The 20,443-nt window shown below is 41.2% G+C and overlaps 5 protein-coding genes across 6 annotated transcripts; 4 read left to right on the top strand and 1 right to left on the bottom strand.

Annotated features, from left to right (window-relative positions):
- Positions 1-620: 620 nt before the first annotated feature.
- Positions 621-5,317, top strand: Paip1 (Poly(A) binding protein interacting protein 1). Of its 2 annotated transcripts, XM_065492516.1 has the most exons (9): positions 621-868; positions 1,433-1,545; positions 1,853-1,900; positions 1,961-2,233; positions 3,351-3,616; positions 3,676-3,898; positions 4,113-4,340; positions 4,395-4,489; positions 4,548-5,317. In XM_065492516.1, exons 2-9 carry the CDS (start codon positions 1,438-1,440, stop codon positions 4,627-4,629), a joined length of 1,323 nt encoding a protein of 440 aa, XP_065348588.1. In that variant the 5' UTR covers positions 621-868; positions 1,433-1,437; the 3' UTR covers positions 4,630-5,317. The 2 variants fall into 2 exon arrangements, with proteins under 2 accessions (XP_065348588.1, XP_065348595.1); XM_065492523.1 differs by lacking the exon at positions 1,853-1,900 and having other exon boundaries at positions 622-868.
- Positions 5,318-5,540: 223 nt separating this feature from the next.
- Positions 5,541-6,450, top strand: ND-ASHI (NADH:ubiquinone oxidoreductase subunit ASHI). Its single transcript, XM_065497596.1, has 2 exons — positions 5,541-5,689; positions 5,858-6,450. The coding sequence occupies exon 2, from the start codon at positions 5,869-5,871 to the stop codon at positions 6,391-6,393; it is 525 nt and encodes a 174-aa protein (XP_065353668.1). The 5' UTR covers positions 5,541-5,689; positions 5,858-5,868; the 3' UTR covers positions 6,394-6,450.
- Positions 6,451-7,193: 743 nt separating this feature from the next.
- Positions 7,194-10,286, top strand: LOC135948524 (ATP-dependent RNA helicase DDX54). The gene is made up of 12 exons (XM_065497837.1): positions 7,194-7,466; positions 7,527-7,694; positions 7,770-7,978; positions 8,039-8,185; positions 8,243-8,429; positions 8,489-8,893; positions 8,944-9,138; positions 9,193-9,298; positions 9,506-9,599; positions 9,654-9,789; positions 9,842-10,001; positions 10,056-10,286. Exons 1-12 carry the CDS (start codon positions 7,293-7,295, stop codon positions 10,199-10,201), a joined length of 2,127 nt encoding a protein of 708 aa, XP_065353909.1. The 5' UTR covers positions 7,194-7,292; the 3' UTR covers positions 10,202-10,286.
- Positions 10,223-16,625, bottom strand: LOC135948525 (phosphoenolpyruvate carboxykinase [GTP]-like). The gene is made up of 11 exons (XM_065497838.1): positions 16,473-16,625; positions 15,988-16,102; positions 15,785-15,930; positions 14,488-14,669; positions 11,888-12,270; positions 11,616-11,829; positions 11,365-11,560; positions 11,114-11,312; positions 10,908-11,060; positions 10,656-10,859; positions 10,223-10,599 (listed from the first exon to the last, which is right to left on the bottom strand). The coding sequence occupies exons 1-11, from the start codon at positions 16,499-16,501 to the stop codon at positions 10,495-10,497; spliced, it is 1,926 nt and encodes a 641-aa protein (XP_065353910.1). The 5' UTR covers positions 16,502-16,625; the 3' UTR covers positions 10,223-10,494.
- Positions 16,626-17,181: 556 nt separating this feature from the next.
- On the top strand, positions 17,182-20,208 carry LOC135948528 (PHAF1 protein CG7083). The gene is made up of 9 exons (XM_065497841.1): positions 17,182-17,338; positions 17,407-17,489; positions 17,685-17,768; positions 17,827-18,030; positions 18,092-18,308; positions 18,369-18,580; positions 18,632-18,714; positions 18,765-18,855; positions 18,909-20,208. The coding sequence occupies exons 1-9, from the start codon at positions 17,266-17,268 to the stop codon at positions 19,107-19,109; spliced, it is 1,248 nt and encodes a 415-aa protein (XP_065353913.1). The 5' UTR covers positions 17,182-17,265; the 3' UTR covers positions 19,110-20,208.
- Positions 20,209-20,443: the final 235 nt, after the last annotated feature.

The raw sequence follows: 20,443 nt of genomic DNA, 5'->3' as shown, positions 1-20,443 counted from the left end.
TGCTGAGCATAATTATTATTTGTAGATTTTTTTTAATGTTCTACAATCTATTATCACCATTATTGAGACGAAATCAGTGTAATTTTGTGTTAAATCCAATAAATTTCACATTATTTAATAGAAGTATGGCAGGCAAAAATATTATCTTAATATCCAAGTAATAAATTTAACTCAAATAAAATAAATTCCAATTTTTACTTTTCTCAAAGTTAAAAAATTTATAACTTTTCTTAATAATAATTATTTCACTTATCGGTGCGAATCTTTTTTAACGCGCGTAAAGTTTAACCATTGAAATAATTATTATTAAAATTGACTGAAATCCCTAAGTATTTTCAAATAATATCTGTTAACAAAAATTAGTTTTATCAATTTTGTTCACGCAATTAGTTCACGCAACCGCAATTTGCGAGAAATTAATAAAAGCTTCATAATATTTTTGATCATTTCAAGTGGCACGAAAAACCGCGTATTTTGCTTAAATTCATTCAAGGAGGATTTGCAGCTGAATTAGCAAATGATCACGTGACTTTAACAACCAATAGCAAGGGAGAGAGGCTAACCGCGTCACTGCTCACTCGACCACGTGACCTTTCACAAACAAGCGGAAGCAAGCGAAGCGTTTCGTGCAGCGCTTGCCTGCAACATTAATTTTGCCTCCTTGGTCGCGGTCGTCCTCCCCAAATCGACACACTGCAAGGACGCCCATTTCTGAGAGACCGAAAGCGCGTGCTTTTTCCAGTTTTTGGACTAAATTCCACAAGAACATACCCAACGAATGAGCACATTTGTTCTGTGCAGCGGCAGGGAGTGATTTAGCGCAAAGAGCCGGCCCTCGAGCAGCCAATTAGCGGCGAATCGACCTCAGGTATGGTCTGCCCTGTCACGTTGCATGCCGTCGCGTTGTACCAACCCTGCAGGCACGCTGTCGCCCCGTGCTATCGGCCGGCCGCGGCGGCGTGAGGCTGCTCAGAGGCCCTTTTCGCGATCGAAAACCAAACGGTGTCGCAATCTGTGCGTGTTCTCTAGGCCTCCTTTCACAAGCGTAAGGCGGCCATGGGCCACGCTGTAAACAATGCGCACGCTACCCTGTGAGCATGGACCAGGGCACGAAAGGGTCGGTGGTAGAGATGTGCTTCGTCCTTGATGCCAACTGAATAGCCGCGTTTTACCGATTCCAGTTATATTGAACGCGAAATCAAGGCCGAGGATTATTTCACATGGCACCGCATGCCGAAACAGCATGCCAAAAATTCAAAGAGAAATTTTTCAAATACATACAATAGATGATGGAAAAAATCTTGCTTGCCTTTTAAGAAAAAAATATTTGCATGTAGTTTTTATCTTCAATAACATAATAAGTCAATATCTGAATTTAAAATTTGAATTTCTACACATTTTAAAAATAATTAATTTGTAATTTTTGTTTTAGTAATAATGGCAGACGAAGCAGATTTAGCAAAGAACTCGACATTGTCAGCTGACGCCCAGGAGTTTTTTCCTCGAGGCTACTCAACAATGGCAGCACCGATCTCAGTTCCTCAGGTAAAATCAAAATACTCCTTGACTGACCCACGCATCGTGCTATTTTGAATTGAGCAAACTTCCTTCCACAATGACTATGAGAATGGGCACGTTGCTGATCTAACCGAGGTGCAGGGAAATAATAACGAAAACGATGTCAATATATATATCGACGAATTGTAAAGGCTTCACAGAGCAGCAAAATGAGGTCATTCATTTAAAACCAAGCAAAGGCGCAAGGCAGCAAAAATTAGCATCAAAAAATAATTTCAAGAAGTGCCCTGAAAACCCGTGCCGGTCAAGGTGCTAATTGAAAAAACCCTTCCAGGCGGAATCGTTCTTGTTGCAATATTTTGATGTTTGGCCGGATGAGCTGGTGGGTAGCAAGATGCGGGTGTTGTTGGTATTAATCGTTTGGCTCGTGGCGCTGTTACAGCATGCAATGCAGCAGCCGATTGGGTTCGAAGCTGCCCCGATGCTGGCCGCCGGCGCGGCCGGCTTCCCAGCGCCCGTGCTCGTGCCGTGGGCCAACGGTTCTGCTGACCCTGCAGACTACCACTGCACAATGCAGCCTATGTACATGGGGGGCGAGGAGCAGAGGTTCATGATGGTGGTGCCCCCTGCCAGCTACGTGCCGGCTGCTGCCGCTGCTATCCCCCAAAGGCCGATGGCCGCCTCCTCTAACTCTTCTTCTCACTGGTTGTCCAAGGTGCGCATCCCCCCTTACGCTCCGCAACGCAGTCTGCACCCTTTTTGGCTTGGCAGCCGGACACAGTCCCGTTCGGTGCCGAGCGAAATTGTGTGTTGTGTTCTAACCAAAGGAGCAACCGCAGCATGATTGCACCCCTCTGTCTTTCTAAAATTTTATAAATTCCTTCGCATCTGTTGCTGACATTGGCACTAACTAACTGGAGTCCTGCTACCCGTAGCTGTAATTCTCTGTGCGAGTCACTTTTGTTGGCTGCCGGCTTGTCTTGCTCGCTTCAATGTTGCCTCTCAATTTTTCAACTTGGGTTTGTATTGCAGACATGTTTTGGCAGGATTTTTGCACTGTTGTCACCGGTTTTTTTATTGACTTTGCTCACCTTCCAATGACCTTGATTGGTATACGTTCGATTTTGTCCTGCATTTGTGACGCAACAAAAATACCGTAAAAATATTTGTGCATTGATGGACGGCAGGACACTCGCTACTTGATTGGTTAGTCCGAATTATCACGTCCCCTCAGCCCTCAGCCGTCCTTGGGCAGTCACCTCTGATAATATTTTCAGGGACGACGGAGGTGACGGCTCAGAGTGCAGCTGATGGGGCGGTGCTTTTTTGACTCGCCTTATGTGACTTTGGCAAGGAAGGTACAGATCAGTAAAAAACGAATCAGGAAGGGGCCTAATATTTTTCTATTTATTTATAAACGATGTTTTACCATTATTAATGAATTCTTTAGCCCCTTCCCTTTGTTAACAGATCCTGATCTTTACTAGCCTTCAAATTTGGGATATTTAGGTCTTTTACGGCAAGAAACCAAGTTGATCTAGTTTCTCTGTACATGGTTGCATTAATTGTTGCTTGTTGGTGACAATTAGTGAATGAACAAGTATTCATTTGCTTACTACACGATTGATATAGTGTTTCAAGTAGAAACAACATTGTCATGTTGTATTGTTTTCAGCTTCGTCAGGCTCACTTCTATGACTTTGTTTGCAGCAAAAAAAAAACTATGTCTTTTGCTTCACCTTGCCTGAGCATTTTGAACTTTCGCACTTTAGAATGCGCAAGTTGGGCGCTTTTAGTCGTTTTTGACGGTGTTGTCCGTTTCTGTCCTCTAGTCGAGCCCGACTGAGTTGCTGCGCTCCGCCATGAATGAACTGACCAACAACCCTGGCGAATTCGACAACCTTGTGATGCCCCTCGGAGACACATTCTGTCAGTGGTTGACAGAGCCCGAAGTGATCAACTCGGCGATAGGTCTCATCATCGAGCATTCCATCATGGAACCTAACTTCAGGTACAACGGCGCCCGCCTTTGCAACCTGCTCAACAACCTCGACAACACGGAAGATGGCTCCGCGTTCAGAAACATTCTTTTGGAAAGGTTTGAATTTATTTTTTGATCCAGACCTTGCAGGTGTTGACCCTGAGTTAAAATTGCAGATGCCACCAGGAAAACGAGCAAGTTAAAGAATTGATCGAAGCAGACCCAAAGAGGCTACACTCGTTCACGCTCTTTTTGGCCGAGCTGTTTATCCAGCTTGAAACGAAAAAGGGAACCGGTGCCAAGATTTCGGTACTTGGTCAGGAATTATATGAAGATCTCAAACTTCTGCTTTCCAGTCCGAACGATGATAACGTCAAATGCGCCTGTCAGGTGCTCAAGGTATATAGGAACTTGTGATTACTTATTGTGATTAACTTATTGATTTGATGATTTTACTGTCACAATTTTTAAATTTCATCCACACGACCTTTAATTCTATGGTCAACAATTTTTTATCATGACCTACTTTTCATGCTTTGAATCTCATATAGAAAAACCAAATTCGTCCTTATCCCCTTGAAATTATAGAGTGTTAAAAACATTTGAATTTCAGCTTGCAGGAATGCATCTGGAGCAGGAGGTGGACTCAGCCTCCATGGACCAGTTGGAGGATTTGCTCACCGCGGCTCAGTCATGTCCAAACTTGAAGCCCAACATGGCAACCCTGGCCAAGAGCGTGGTCAACCTGAGACACCAGACCTGGGGTCGATCACCACCTTCACCTGTTCAATCGCAGTGGAGCAGTGGTGACGGAGCTTCTCACCAGTCCAACCACTTCACTGTAAAGTCCTTGCCTTTATAACATGATTGCAAGTTCTGAAATTATTCCTTACAGAATGAGCCTGTCTATTACGGACCTGATGGCCAAATACTGACTGCTGAAGAGAGCAGATTCCTCCAAGACGGCCTCAACGCTGGAAACAAAGGAGGGTGAGCTCATTGCTGCTTTAGTTTTGACCAGTTATTAACGACTTCTTTTTGCCCGCAGAGATGAGGACGAAGGAATGGACGAAGAGCTGCAAGATGCTTATGAGCAATTCTTGCAGATGGCTCCAAACTCTAAACAATAAATTTAAGCCAGGCAGTTTTGAGATGAACTTTGTTAAGAATGTGGTGTGTACTTGGGTATTTATATAGGTCTCTTTCGGCGAGGCAAACTCAAGAGTTGTCACTGTATATTTTGGAATAATAGAGAATCAATGTTCACCTGAACCGTCATCAAGCTTCATTTTAAGTGGATTACGTTGAATGTTCTATACTTTAATCAAGAGCAGAGTGGTTGACACTTAACTATTTTTAATCTGAATAAGTAGGTGCTTTTACTCAAAAATATGCTTACCGTCTGTGTGGGCCTTTCTTTGTGTTTCAAGCACATCTTGTTTTCATTTCTCCTTGCCCATCTTGTAATTTTAAGAAGGTGAAATACTAATTAAAACTCAGTGCAGAGGACGTTTGTCACACAAAAATGGGGGATTCATCTGCATGATTTTTGTTTTGGGAGTAACTTTTTAATTTTCATTTCCATGTCAGCACCTATGAGTATGCTTACTTTTATTGATTCTCAGTGAGTCAGTCTAAGCAATTGGAGACTTGTACTTTGCCTAACATCATGTATATTTTTACAAATAAGATTTATTCAATGCATTACTTATGCCATCATATGTAAATACAAAGTCATTATAGGCATTTGAAACACTGTTTAATTTGATGAATGAATGATCAGAAAGGAACTTTATGAACAATAAACATAATACTGCAGCTGGGATGTCTTATGGTCAAACCTAAATTTGCGAAGAAAATTTGCCTGACAATATTAATTGATACGAATTTCCGCGGAAAAAACGCAATTTAAAATGAAATCTGATAGCACAAATAGATGGAAAAGGCGGCGGCAAAGAAGTTGAACAGTCTCTTCATCAAAACGCGCCAAGCATGTTTAAAATTTTCAATGAAGGAGATTCAAGCACGGTGATTGGTCAAATTGGCATTGGATAGCAGCCATTACTGTTCGTTCACTTATCTGCCGACAGCAGGGAGTGCAAAACAGCGACTCAAAATATGAAATTTTGTTAAAGTGCCATTGAAAATTCAGTCTTGCAGTGGTTTGATCGTCCCGTCGTATCTTTAAGAGTATGTTTTTATAAGTTTCCAAAATGAGTGTCAACCATTTTACCCAATTGAACCAGCGTCTTTGATTTTAATTGCTCGGATAAAACTTTTCGCCTGCCACACAAAACATATTTTTAAAATTAATCGCTGTGCTAACGGAACAAATTATAATCCTTAAATTATTTCCAGTTGACGAAGAAATGGCACTTCTAAGGAGCTTAGTGCGCAAAGGTCTGTCATCGAGCACTGGCCAAAATATCACCTTCCAAGCTTTGAGGTCAGCCGGGGGATGGAACAAAGATTTTGCGCCAGGACCGTTCCCCAAGACGGAGGAAGAACGGCGAGCAGCTGCTAAGAGATACAACATGCACCCTGACGAATATCAGCCCTACCCTGACGAGAGCTACGGTATGGGAGACTACCCCAAGCTGCCTGACATCTCGGGAGAGTCCAGGGACCCTTACTACAACTGGGATTTCCCTGAACACAAAAGAAACTTTGGAGATCCGGTCCACGCTCACGCTGATGCTATTGGAGAGGACCGGTGGAACATCTCCGCGAAACCAAAAATCCCATACAAGACCCAGATACTAGCTTCCATCGGATTCATCGGCTCCCTCATCGGAATCTACTTCTTGACCTACGATTTCACGTACTACCAACCAGTAATGCCGAAGCAGTTGCCTGCCAATGGTGTTCACTACACTTTTGAACCTGCGGAATGAGTGAATGGCTGGTCAAGCTATAGATTGTTATATAGTTAAAGTAAAATGAAAATTACACACTGTATAGAATTTTAGAACGATCATATTTTGGGAAAACTTAAGTTGTGAAAAAATTGACGTCTGGAAAAAATCAAATATTTGGTTTTACATTTAATTTAAACATTGAGTTCAGCTAAATATGATCTACTTCTAATGATTCTTGGCTTTTATGTTCTTACCAGTCCACAATAAATTAATTATTATGTTGAAACTGAATTCCTTTTAGCTGCTGCAAATTTTAGAAATCCTCTCAAGTTGTGTGGTTATTCTTTGATTTTAATATTACCTGGTAAAAATAGTACTTATTTAATAAAAACATCATATAATATATATTATTTGAAAAAAAATCAGGAAAAACGTATATGTGCAAATAGTATGGGGTTGAACGACACTCGCAAAAGAAATCTTGTAAAATTCTGAAAATTAATTAATATAATAGAAGTGCAAGGATACTAATTCATATTTTTTCCTATGCTTAAACCGGCCTCAACAATATCTTGATGGACTTAATTCACGCAACGAATACGCCTAATGACGATACAAAAAAATCAAAACGTAAATAACGCTATGACGCTATGAAATAATTTTAAGATGCAGGACAAATGACAATGTATTAGTAAAAAGAATTTGAAAATAACCGCGTTAACCTATAATAGTATATTGGCCAATGAAGGGCTTTCTTCCCTTATGAACCAATCAGCGTTGGTTTCTTCCACGTGTGTTAGTGGGTGTTGTTTACAATTCAGAATTCAAGCAGTGCAGCACATTGCCATGCGGATGAGCTGTGTTTCAAATTTCCTCTCATTTTAAAGGTGTCCCCGTCTTATATTTCCACTGAGGCTAGAAACAATCAGATTGAGATGAATTCAACAAGAGATTACATAGAGTCTTTTCAAGACACAGACCCTTTCCCCGTTCAAAAGAAGAGTAAAAAGAAACAGGGAGATGGATTTAAAGGCATGGGTCTCAGTCATCCAATTGTGAAAGGAATTCAGAAGAGAGGTTACAAAGTCCCTACACCAATTCAAAGAAGGGTATGTATGATAAATTTTTAATTCATAATTTTATTTATAAAATATATACAACATTTGCAGACCATCCCTGTAGCTTTACAGGGCAGAGATCTGGTTGCAATGGCCAGGACAGGCAGTGGAAAAACAGCCTGCTTCTTGATTCCAATTTTTGAAAAGCTCAAAACCAGGATAGCGAAATCAGGGGCAAGAGGCTTGATCATGTTGCCAACTAGAGAACTTGCCATGCAGGTGTGTATTTTGGAGATTAATATACATTGTAACTGTGTATGTATTGACAATTTAACTAAAATTCACATTTCACAGACTATCACATTCATCAGGGAGATCGGAAAGTTCACAGGCTTGAAGTGCTGTCTCATATCTGGTGGAGACAATATGGAGAGCCAATTTGAAGCAATCCACGGAAATCCTGATATTATCGTAGCTACTCCAGGAAGATTTGTCCACCTGTGTGTTGAAATGGAATTGAAACTAAACTCCATTGAAATAGTCGTCTTCGATGAGGCAGATCGGTATGGCAGTCAAAAAATCAATGACATGTAGATTTATTGATAATTATTTATCACTTTCAGGCTTTTTGAAATGGGTTTTGGAGAGCAACTCAAAGACATCATTGCTCGTCTCCCAAGCACAAGACAAACTCTCCTGTTTTCAGCTACCCTTCCAAAGTCTCTTGTGGAATTTACAAGAATTGGACTATCAGACCCTCTTCTGATCAGGTTTGAAATGATTTATGCCAAATTAGCGTGCGATTGAATTGTGTTGCCTTTTTTCAGATTGGACGTGGAGTCAAAATTGTCGGACAAACTCGACTGCAACTACATTTGGTGCCGGCAAGAAGAAAAGACGTCAGTTCTCCTGTGCTTGATGCATAAACTGGCTGAAAAGCATGCCAAGAACGTTGACCCTCCTCAAATCGTGATATTCGCTGCTACACGCCATCACGTGGAGTTCATTCACACGGCACGATTAAATTTGAAACTGCTCACTGATCATTTTAATAATTGTTATGTTTCCGACAGATCTTGATGACCGCCAACATAAGCAGCACCTACCTGTTCTCCAACCTGGATCCATCGGCTCGCAAGATCAGCGTTGGCAAATTCCGGAACAGGGTCGTGCAGGTGTTAGTGGTCACGGACATCGCAGCCAGAGGAATTGACATCCCTGAAGTGGGCGTTGTCATCAACTACCACTTCCCCTCCTCGCCCAAGCTTTTCGTGCACAGGGTGGGTCGCTGCGCGAGAGCAGGCACCGCTGGCACAGCATACACCCTGATTACCAAGGAAGACGTGCCTTACCTGCTTGACCTGCACCTATTCTTAGGAAAGTCATTTGACTTTGAACAGCTCGGTAGAGTTCCCGCGGAACTGCTTGAGGAACAGCACGCAATGTTGCTTGAGTGGCACAAGGAGAAGGCCGACATTGTGAGCTATCTTTTTCTCCCCTTAACTTTTGCTGATATTTTGATGTATAGGAAAGCATGGAAAACGTGTGCAACAATGCTTACTCAAAGTATTTGAAATCGAAGCCTGGAGCGTCAATGGACAGTGTCAAAAGGAGCAAGCAGCTTGGTCTTATTATTAACAATCACCACCCTTTGTTTGGTTCAAATGATAACATCGAAGGAAATGATTTGTTGAGGAGAATGAAAAACTACAAACCAAAAACTGTAAGTCCTGTTCTTAATTGGTTGAACAATAATTTTACTTGTATACTTTTGAAGACCGTGTTTGAACTCTTCAACTTTGGAGTCAAGGAAATGAAGGACAAGAGAAACTTTCATGAAGATGCCATTGCGAATTTCAGAAAGAGAGGCCAAAATGAACCTGGTAATTTTTAATTTCTCTTATGGAATATCTATATCGTTTGATAGCGTCTTTATCAGTCTGATTGGAATTTTTGTACAAGTTGTCCTAAAATCGGGCAAAAGTAGACGTCTAAAGGGTTAACTAGAAGGGGAGCTTAAGTGAAAATCATTCTTAACATTCTTTTAATTAGTTGTAACTCTTCAAATAATGAATATCATTTATTTTAAGTTTCTTCTGTGAATGCCAAGAAGCTAAAATTCCAGACAAACGACAAGGATAATTATGTTCCCTATTTACCTGAGGACCATCATTCTGAGTTTGGGTAGTAATTTCTCTCAAGTTTTTGTGTCTCTGTTTAACTGATTCAAATTTTTAGGCTTGCCGTCAACAATTTCGAGCAAGCAGCTAGAAAAGTGGGCATGGATGTTTTGGGCGATGAAGAAAAGCAGATCAACCTGCACGAAAAAATGAAGAAGTGGGACTCAAAGAAAAAGAAGATGGTCGGCCAGAAGGTAATCACAAAATTAGTATTGATGCCACCCCTGCAACTTGTTTGAATTGCAGGAAACCCAAAAGAAAATCAGAACCGAGTCTGGCGTCTGGATTTCTGCCACATACAAAACTGGAAAATACAAGCAGTGGAAGGAGAAGGCGAAAACTGATGATCAAGATGATGAAAATGATGACGAGGGAGGAATAGAGAGGAACTCATTGCCAATGAAGGGTATGGAAGTTACCTTTTGTAAGCAACAATGTTCTTTATGTGCTTGGAACTCAGGTTGGAAGAAGGGCGTGCCTGGACAGGGGAAGAAGGCAAGGTCAGAGCTCAAGCAGCCCGAGCAAATTATCAAGACCAGAGAAAAGAAGTTGCGGGCAATGGAGCGATCAAAGAAGAGGAAACCAAAGGGCAAGAAAAGGAATTAAATGTAAAGAAAACCAACTCAATTTCTGTAATTGAACATTTAATATTTGTTATAATCGAACAGGATTAAACTCATCACAAAAATCAGTTTGCTTTCTTTAGTTGCACAATAATTGCTAAAATACACGATTTAGTTAAAAGTCTAATTGAGTGGAGTGCTTCGTTTCACTATGGTAAATTGTATACAAAATAGTTGTGTATAATCATTTCACGCTGAGTTTAAAATTGTCAATTTGGGCAAGATTTGATTGCACGCTTTGAATTTCCTGAATTAAAAACTGGCGTTTAGCTACACCTACATGCTATCTACTCTATTTCTGAGCTGGTGCAGCTGCTCTGCTATCGTGTTTGGCAGATCCGAGCCGACCTGTTCGTCAAAGTATTTCTTGATTTGCTCAACCTGCGGAAAGTCTAGTTTAGTCTCTTCTTCAGCATTTGATTATTATTTGAACTCACCTCGCTGAGCCAGAACTCTTTGGGAACACTGAACAGCTCCTTCGTGTCGACCGGCTCACTCAGTCCTTCAAGATTCATTGCTCCTTCAGAGGGAATGTAGCCGATGGCGGTCTTCTCGGCGATGGCGTCATTTCCTTCCAGCCTGTTCAGCACCCACTCGAGCACGCGTACATTATCACCAAATCCAGGCCACAGGAACTTGCCCTAACAGCAGCGTTAATGATCAATACATCAATATAATTTAGAATTTACCTGCGCATTCTTGCGGAACCAGTTGACATGGAATATCTTTGGCATTTCCCTTCCGGCAGTCTTCTCCAAATTGAGCCAGTGGTTCAGGTAGTGGCCAAAGTTATATCCAAAGAAGGGTCTCATCGCGAATGGATCGTGCATTATAACTTTGCCCTGTTAAATTCGCAATTTTTCAAAAGACAACTTTTTTAAACCCATTCTCTGACCTTGAATTCGGCAGCAGCGGTTGCTTCTGATCGCATGGCAGCTCCAACAAATACCCCATGCTTCCAGTCGAACGCCTCGTAAACGAGTGGCACACCCTGCGGTCTTCGCCCACCAAAAAGAATTGCATCGATAGGAACTCCTTCTGGTGATTCCCACGCGGGATCGATAATTGGGCACTGACCCGCAGGAGTGCAAAATCTGGGGGAAATGAACTTAAAGGCTGTGCGATGGAAATAGTCAGATGAAGTGCCTTGAATTTGGGTGCGCAGCATTCTTTCCGTTCTCTTTGGTCCATGGCTGGCCCCTCCAATCAGTGACCTGCACATTGGAGTCCATCTCCATTCCTTCCCAGTACACACCGCCGTCTGAGGTTTTGGCGACGTTTGTGAACACAGTATTTTTGAAAATAGTCTTCATTGCGTTTGGATTAGTGCTGTATGAGGTGCCTGCAACGATCAAATTAATACCTCAACTCTGCAAACGCGAGCCGCTGCGAATTACCAGGAGCAACCCCGAAGAACCCGTTTTCAGGGTTAATTGCTCTCAGTCTTCCTTCGCTATCGAATTTCATCCACGCAATGTCATCACCAACGCACTCCACCTTGTACCCTGGCAGGGTCGGTGTGAGCATCGCAAGGTTCGTTTTGCCGCAAGCACTTGGGAAGGCCCCAGCGATGTATCGTTTCACGCCCTGTGGATTCGTGATTCCCAAGATCTAAGCACAGTAAATTAATTAATATCAAGAACCGTTTTATAAAATTTGAGCGGCGTACAAGCATGTGCTCCGCAAGCCATCCTTCTCGTTTCGCAATGGTAGAGCCGATTCTGAGCGCTAGGCATTTCTTGCCGAGCAGAGAATTTCCGCCGTAGCCGCTTCCGTATGAGATGATCTCGTTAGAAGCTGGCTTGTGCGCAATGATAGTCCTCTCTGGCTCGCAAGGCCACGGGTTGTTTGACTCGGCAGACCTGCCGACCGAGTGCAAACATTCGATGAAGTCGGATCCGTTCTGAATTGCCTGCAGTGCGGAGGAGCCCATTCGGGTCATGATGCGCATCGAGGCGGCCACGTAAGGGGAATCCGTCAATTCGACTCCCAATTTTGCCAGTGGGGATGTAATGGGCCCCATGCTGAAGGGAACCACATACATCGTTCGCCCTGAAAGTTGAATTTTTCCTTTAAAAATTTTACAATCATCGACTATATTAATTTTTAATAGTTTTTAGTGAATAGATAATATCTCTAATTCTCGTGATACTACTCAGCCTGAACTGCCACAACGCGCGCCTGCAGACCCAAGGCGCGGCGCGCGGCCACAAAAATAAATTTTTTTTTTTTTTTTTTTCAGAAAAATTACAGGGAGTAAATTACCAAGTTTATTCATACTGTAAAAAGTGCTGCTTTCTGTGTAAAGTTTACTGTATCATTTCATTTTGTTATTATTGCTCCATGAAATATAGGGCTACAGGCTGCAGTTGACTTAAACCGAAACTAGTTGTCTAAATAAAAAGACGACTTTCGACAATGTGTGTTCGGGTTTTTCTTCTTCAATAAATTTAATGTGATTGATCTACGTTTGAAGCGTACACTTTTTTTCATTTTGGAAGCACTCCGACTTTTGTTGCTATGTACTTTTCTCATCATGGGCGAACAAGGAAAATTCAAGCCCCCGGCCGGTGCGGAGGAATGGTTTTCTTTAAAACTTGGATGTACGCGCCTATCGCGCCTATGAAATTCGCTCCGCACAGTGCTGTTGGGCGCATGCACACATTCGTGGTTTATCACCACATATGTATAGCTGTTCAAAACTGTGTATACAGGGGTTAAAAAGATAAACTAATGCGTTAGTCCCCAACCTCGCGTGTTGTCAATGTCAATTCCAAAATTATTGGTTAGACTAGCAACTCAAATATTCTTATGAAACCCGGATTTTATTTTAGTTGGTCCGGCTACGATTGTGTTAAATTACGAGGACATTGAACCATAGCTGGCATATATATAATTATTTCATAGTTGTGTTCCTAGCTTAGAGTATGTAAGAGAATTAATCAACTAAATAATCTGTATTTTTAATGCTGTAAATTAAGATGGACAAAACGTTTTCTGGATAGCCTTGGAAAATTTTCCACTGTTCCTTCAACGTCAATAACACCTCCCTATTTACCAAATCGAACTACAAAGGTCAATGCACCCCAGGTAGCAGGAACCCCAAAAAAAGGAGAAGTGCGGCAAAAAAGGACTATTGTTCACATTCCCTTGGTTACAAGGGGAGGGTAGGAGCAAGCTGAAAAAGCGTTTCCTGACGGGTAAGATCTCCGATCCCCCTCCGAAATTGCTCTCATTTAAAGATGAATTTTAAAGCATCAAGTGACAAACAGAAAGCCTTATTATCAGTAGCAGCTTTTGATTGATAATTAATTTCGCAAAAGCGTCAAACTAGAATGTGCAGTATCATTGACTGAGGGCATTGGACACGCAGTGTAGATGTGTCACAATTCAGACCACGCATGTCAGATCCTATTTGTGCATGATCTCTTCATTATGTTCTAACAAGTACAAGGTCAAACTGCAAGGATCATAATATCAAAATACTGAGTATAGTGACCTTAATATTATTATGGTAAGATTAAAATGTCCAATACTTAATTTGAATTTAGCTTACGAACAAAAACAACTTTCCTTTGACTGGGAAAAAGGGAAATAACGTATAATTCAATTATTGCTACGACTCATAAAGTATGTGTTGGTTTTTCAGCAGAGTGGGTATTTATGATGCGCAATCAAAAAGCTTCGGGACAAATATCAAGTTAGACAGTCTCAAAGTCCACAAAGTTTTTCATGCTGGACGCTATCGGCTTGGATACAAGTAGTCTTAACGGTAGAAATAACATAAAACATTATATTAATAAACGCGGTGGCTGTGGTGAAAAATTGAAAATTTTCCAGAGCCCTAGCTGACATGCAATGAAGAAAGTAAACAATTTCAGAGCTCCCGTGTGTATTGAGAAATCACTGCAAGCGCTAAATAATTATAATATTGGTAAGCAAGGCTCTTAGCATATTCTTTATAAGTTAACACCAGCAGAATATTAATTTTGCTGCAAATCCGTTTGCGCGCAGTTGGGAGGTTTTTACGACATAAGCGACGCAGTATTTACTCGCGACGTGCAAAACCACACGCGAGTTGCAAAAGATCTACGCGCGCACATCTCGCGATATAAATGTTTAAGCGGGCGTTTGGTAAGTTCAAGGCAATGAAACCGAGAGTGACGGGGGCCGGCCAGCCGGCTGTTGCCAATCAGCGCAGCTCCAGCCGACACACCCGCCACGAAAAAAAGACCGGGCAAAATTTATGCCGGCACTGCTAACACGTACCTTTCATGCAACCCGGAAATCGTTCTTGGACCTCCTTGTTCAGGTCGTCGGGAGAGATCCAGTTGCCCAAGGTGCATTTGGTAGCTGAGCCAGAGGGAACGGTATCGCTCTTGTTCTCGGTGCTCATAAAGGTGCGACTCTCCACGCGAGCCACGTCCTGAGGGTCGGTGCGCGCTAGCCAGCTAGAAACGTGCAGCGGAACAGTTCTCAAAACGAGTTCAAACCACTTTTTCATGAACGAATGCAGTCACATGATATTTTTCTCATGCACGATGTTGTGCTGGGTGAAAAGAAACATCCAGAAACTGTCAATATCCCAAAATAAATGAAAGTAATCTCGTTACAAGTGAACTCTGCACTGGACAAGCCTACAAGTGCGAAGGAAAGAGGTCAAGTTCATTCCGAAGCCTCGAGTCTCTATCAGTGTGAGATGTGCTTCAGATATTATATCAGATATAACATATTGGAAGCAAATCAAGTAAAAAAAGAAAGCACAGCGCGAGATGCGAAAAGAGTTAATCCCGTAATCGAGGCAAACCAAACAGAAACGCAGATCGCAGATCAGACGCGCCCTTGAGAAACAAGTGGCGCAATTATAGTAGGCGATTTCAAGTAGACTCTGCCACTCAATTTTTTGTGCGATGCTGAGGCAGACAAGAAAATTGACTCTTTGATAACTCAACAAAGTTATTTCGCTCTGAGCGTTTTGTGTTTGCGACAGCACCAATATTACAGGTATAGTTACAGAAGTAAATATCGCTCAGTCCCAACTGAGGAGCAACAGCTACCACGGCGATGGCTTTATTTGAGCTCACAAAAATCTAATTATCCTGAATGAGAAAATTGAGGCAGGAACTGTGAAATGGAAATAGACTACCAGAATATTTATGTTTTTTTTTAAATAGTTTACTTTAGCTATTTTATCAAAAGAGAAAACATTTTGACACTAAAAATTATTTAATTTTGAACGCGTCGATACAGTTTGGCAGGATATAATGATATTTTCAGTTACCATTGGAAAAATTCAAATTTAACATATTTTTAGGCTCCAAAAGTCTCATACAGAGCATGAATGCTTAGAATAAATCTTTTTGATTCTTTATCATAGTAAATTCAGTTCAACTACAAGGCATAAAATATCAGCGATTAAATCAAGTCGTAACGGTGAATAAGGAAGAGAAAGTATAATGGTAACGGACATTTATTATTAGAAAATAGAATAGCATGCAACAAGACAAGCAAAAGCAGATCAACATTTCAGAGGCGGTATAGCTAAAGGAGTAAATTTTCACTGTACCAGTTTTTGTATTTCGGCAGGGGTTCAAGAGTGCCGAGTTTGACCATGGCGGAAACGAGAGCCTCATTCTCAGCCTCCGAGCCATCACAGATATGAACCTTGTCAGGCTGGCAAAGGGCTACATTTTTCTCAATGAACGATTGCAACTACGGGGCCATTCGTTTTAGATTTGTAGGAAATAAAAAAGTGCGTGAATAACTTACCTTCGGAGTCAGTGCGGCGGCGGCGGCACTTTGAACATTCCTGCTGCCAACCCTGAGAGCTGATATCTCAGCGGGTAAAATGTGCAGGAATTTGTTCAACACCCGTCCATGACCCCTGCAAGATCAAAAAAATGGATTTCCCTTAAAATTTTCATTCATCTAACACAAAGAGTGCGGCTGCTCAGACAATTTCAATAAAAACTAGATTTACAATTTTATTGCGGCTATACTCTGAGGAGTACATACCCCCCAAATGTAGATAACAAAAAGAAATTGACCTAGAAAATTTAAGAGCAATTCGCCCGGCTAAGTGTGACTAATGCGTCTTTTAAACTGCGGAACAGCAGGACGTCCTTTGTTAACACAGTCCAACCGCGCACTCAATTTTTGGCTGGCGTATATTTTCAATCAGATTTCACGCTTAATTAAATATACAAGTTTACTAAAATCCCTAATTATTGAAAGACACTTATTAAACTACTTGCCTGTAAGAAATATTGAGCAGCTTGGCCATGGTCTGTCAACCTTTGTCCTGATGGAATGTGAACTGCAGCAATATAACTAAGAGCTCGCTGGCTGCGCTTCAAACAACAAGGCAGGCACGGCGATAGATATAATGCTCCCCACGTCTTTGACTGCTGAAGCTGTTAAGCAGGCTTTAAAGTTGGAGAAGGCAGACACCTGCTAACCGGTGATTTTCCTACTGGCACACAACCGCTGTCGTCCACCGCTGCACAGCTGCCCGAGCTGCTGGGAAATAAAATAAAAACGGTTTCCTATGCCTCCCAAACAGAACCGGTTATAAGGCGCTGTTGCTTGGATTCGTCGAGTTTGTTCGTTTGTTGATTGGTGGCAATCTGTGAACACTGATTGTGAGCAGTGAGGGTTTAGTAGGAACACCAACTTCACGGACTTGGCTTAAAATAAAGAGCTTTAAACCGCTTTAAACAAGGCTTGCAACCGTGCAAGTGCCGATAAAGTGCGATGGGCTACTTTATTGGCATTGCAAGTGACGTTGCGCAAGAAATTACCGAAATTACGACATGCCATCATGCAAAGGTGCAGGGGTGGTAAATTTATTTTCTGTACGAAGCACGACTCGTTCATCTGCGCAGCATTACCCCAGTTGACCTCAAAGTGACTCTTCAGTTGGTGCCCCTGCTCCCCCTGCTCAAGGTTTTTCTGTACAGCAGCTGTTTATTGTTTATGTTGCAATCACATAACATAGTTTGCTCAGATTGCTGTTCTCGTTTATTTTGTTACGCATTTTGAGAGAAGATGCAGAAAATGCTGGAGTTGGAAGTGCTGCCTGAAAAGTCATTGGGATGTCAAAGTTGGGAATTTATACTCGGTAAGTAGTGTTAAAAGTCTCTAAATATGGTGTGACGGTGTGACAAACTGGCTGTCTCTTAATTATAGGAATGCACTTCTCCCAAGCAGTGTCTGTGATTCAGTCGCAGATAGGCATAATCAAGGGAGTGCACGTCCTCTACAGTGAATCGGTAAGCCACAACCTGTTGATTTATTTGCCTGAGATCAAATCACTTTCTACACTGTTAAGTGGCTCGGTTTAGCATATATTTAAACTTTCCTGTAATAATATTATTCGTTTATGGAGCTCAATAGAGTAGTAAAATTATTGACATTGAACGACGTAATGGAATAATATTGTGAAATTATGTGTAATCTCCCAACAGGATCCACTTAACTTTGATCTCATCTTGGACCTCACACATGATGGCATTCGCCTGTTGTTCCACCCTGTCAGTCAAAGATTGAAGGTATGCCAGTCTCATGTTAAATTGAAGCCACTCAATAACGCAAGTTTTATTTTTGAAGGTCATTGAAGTGTACAACATGAAACTGGTGAAACTTAAGTATTGCAACATTGTTTTCAACTCCCAAGAAGTTGTGCCCACTGTAGAGCAAATTGAAAATTCATTCGGTGCCACTCACCCTGGGATGTATGACCGTGAAAAGCAATTGTTTGTCCTGAATTTCCGTGGCTTGACCTTCTATTTCCCAGCGGAATCAAATTACCAAGTAATTACATTGCATTATTTTTTGGGAACCGTGATTAATTTGATTATTTTAAATTTTGCAGCCAGATTATGCCCTGGGTCTAGGTTCCCTACAATTTCCAAGTGGTTCTAGCCCAGTGCTTACCTGCATGGCTATTTACGATGGCAATAACCCCTCTGAAACAATGCCTCCTGATATGCCAGTCTGTGTCTACATGAACAACATTTACCTGAAGAAGCTAGAAGTCATCAGGGAGCCTTTGAAGACCACAGGAGTTCGCCTTCACCTCTACAGCGAAGGTAATTTGCTCTCAAATTGATGGAAAAAATAGTTTCCTTACGGTCAATCTGCTGCAACAGGTCCGTCAAGATACTTTGAGCTCAAAAGCAAGAGCATGGTCAAAGAAGTATACTTTGGAGACACTTGTCAGTCGGTCCTCAGCTCGCTTGGTACGCCCTCAAGGGTTTACTACAAGTCCGAGGACAAGATGAAAATTCACAGCCCCAACTCCAACAAGAAGCCGTCAGACACACACTCTGATTACTTCTACAATTATTTCACGCTCGGACTTGTAAGTACCGAATGTGAAGTCTGGAAATTTTATCAACTAAACAAATTACAGGACATTCTGTTTGATTCGAAAACGCAACTTGTCAAGAAGTTTGTGCTTCACACCAATTATCCTGGGCACTACAATTTCAATATGTAATAACAAAATTCTCTCAGTAGCCCTATAACCGCAGAATTTATTTTAGGTATCACCGCTGTGAGTTTGAACTGGTCCTTCCGCATGACAGCTGCGATAACAGCAAAAAACTCATCAACATCCCCTGCCAGACGGTCACAGTATGAACTTTATCAGGGATTTGAATGCACTGCTTATCCATGTTTTATTGCAGATTACGTCCCTGAGCCAGTGGGACGCAGTCGCTGAGCAAATCAACCCGAGCGCTCGGCCCGTGGTGCTCAACCGTTCATCCTCGACCAACACGACAAACCCCTTTGGCTCCACCTTCTGTTACGGCTACCAGGACATTATCTTTGAAGTGATGCCAAACAGCCATATCGCCTCCGTCACCCTGCACAGCGAAGTTGAATAACAGGAGCACATGTCCGCACTCGCTCGTTGCTGGTTGTTGATAATGTGACACATATGGGCACTTATTTGTCTTTAAAAGGATCACACACATATACCACACATGTTGTCTTCCCTTGGTGGAACGAACACTCAATGAGTTGTTCAGAGGAGCAGCGGACAAAACACTGATTTGAAGATTAAAACATTTAAGTGTGGTTTGAGTCTATTTCACCTATTTTGTAAGTTCATTCCTCCCTGTCAGTGAGCAATACGATTTCGTCTTACTGAGCAAAGTGCAAAAGCATCACAATGACAAATCATCAAAAATATTTATTAATATGAAATAATAATAATGCTACACGGATTTGATAGGTTGGGTGGCACTTGCAAGCGCTATATTTAGAAAAGATAACTGTCATTGAATTGCTGCTGACATTTTAAGTTGACAAACAGACAAAATTCTGTTGTAGTCCGCTAAATTATTTATTTTTAACTTGTATTTTTAATTAATAATATCTGAAACAAATCACGATTTTTAGGTGTAAATTTGTCTTTGAGGTTAGCCACTTTAAAAAGCAACGGTTAATAATTTTATTATGTCAGAAGCAATAATAGACCAAACCTAGCCTATTTATTTACTTGTCTTAAAAAGCATTGTCAAAGTGCTTGAAGATTTGCAAGGACAGAATTCAAGCACAATACCATGGTCTCATGAAAATGATCATGCGTTATTTATATTAGCTTTTTTTTATGGAACGGTTTATTATTAAAATTATTCTTAATGTGGCTTATCTTGTCAGCGGCAAGCGTTAATTGCACAAGTGTACTGTTTCCGCATTCTTTATAATGCTAGATTGTGAGCAGAAATCTGCTTGGAAAGCCAGCAGAAACTTAACAGTAGCAAGCGAGTTTGGTGAGAAAAATCTAAAGTTGATTATTTAAGAAAGTAAGACAAACTGACATTAAATTAAAGCCAGCGTTGCAACTAGAGTATATTTCTAGAGATAATATGTCTATATGTGGTTGCCACTTGCATATTCGATCAAAACTGGAGGTGTAATTCTGGGAAGTGTTAGCTTTAAGACCTCTAAAACCGGAGATCCTATTAAAACGACGAATTCACTGTAACTCTTTTATTTAAAAAGTAGGTTTACCGGAGATCTCGTGGTGAATACCAGGAGTTGGCAACCATTTAAAAAAAATATATAAGTTAAGTTATAATTTTTCTAGATAACTTTTAACACAGCGTAATCTTGTGATATGTATATTGTTTTCTTATTTTACTTTATATTATATTGATTGATTCTAAAGCTTCATATTTATTTAAAAAATAATATTAAAATTATATTATAACTG

Source organism: Cloeon dipterum, chromosome 1 (assembly GCF_949628265.1).
Source record: "Cloeon dipterum chromosome 1, ieCloDipt1.1, whole genome shotgun sequence".
NCBI classification, from domain to species: Eukaryota; Metazoa; Arthropoda; class Insecta; order Ephemeroptera; family Baetidae; genus Cloeon; species Cloeon dipterum.
Note: the sequence above shows the minus strand (reverse complement) of the source record. Positions and strands in the feature narration are given on the sequence as shown.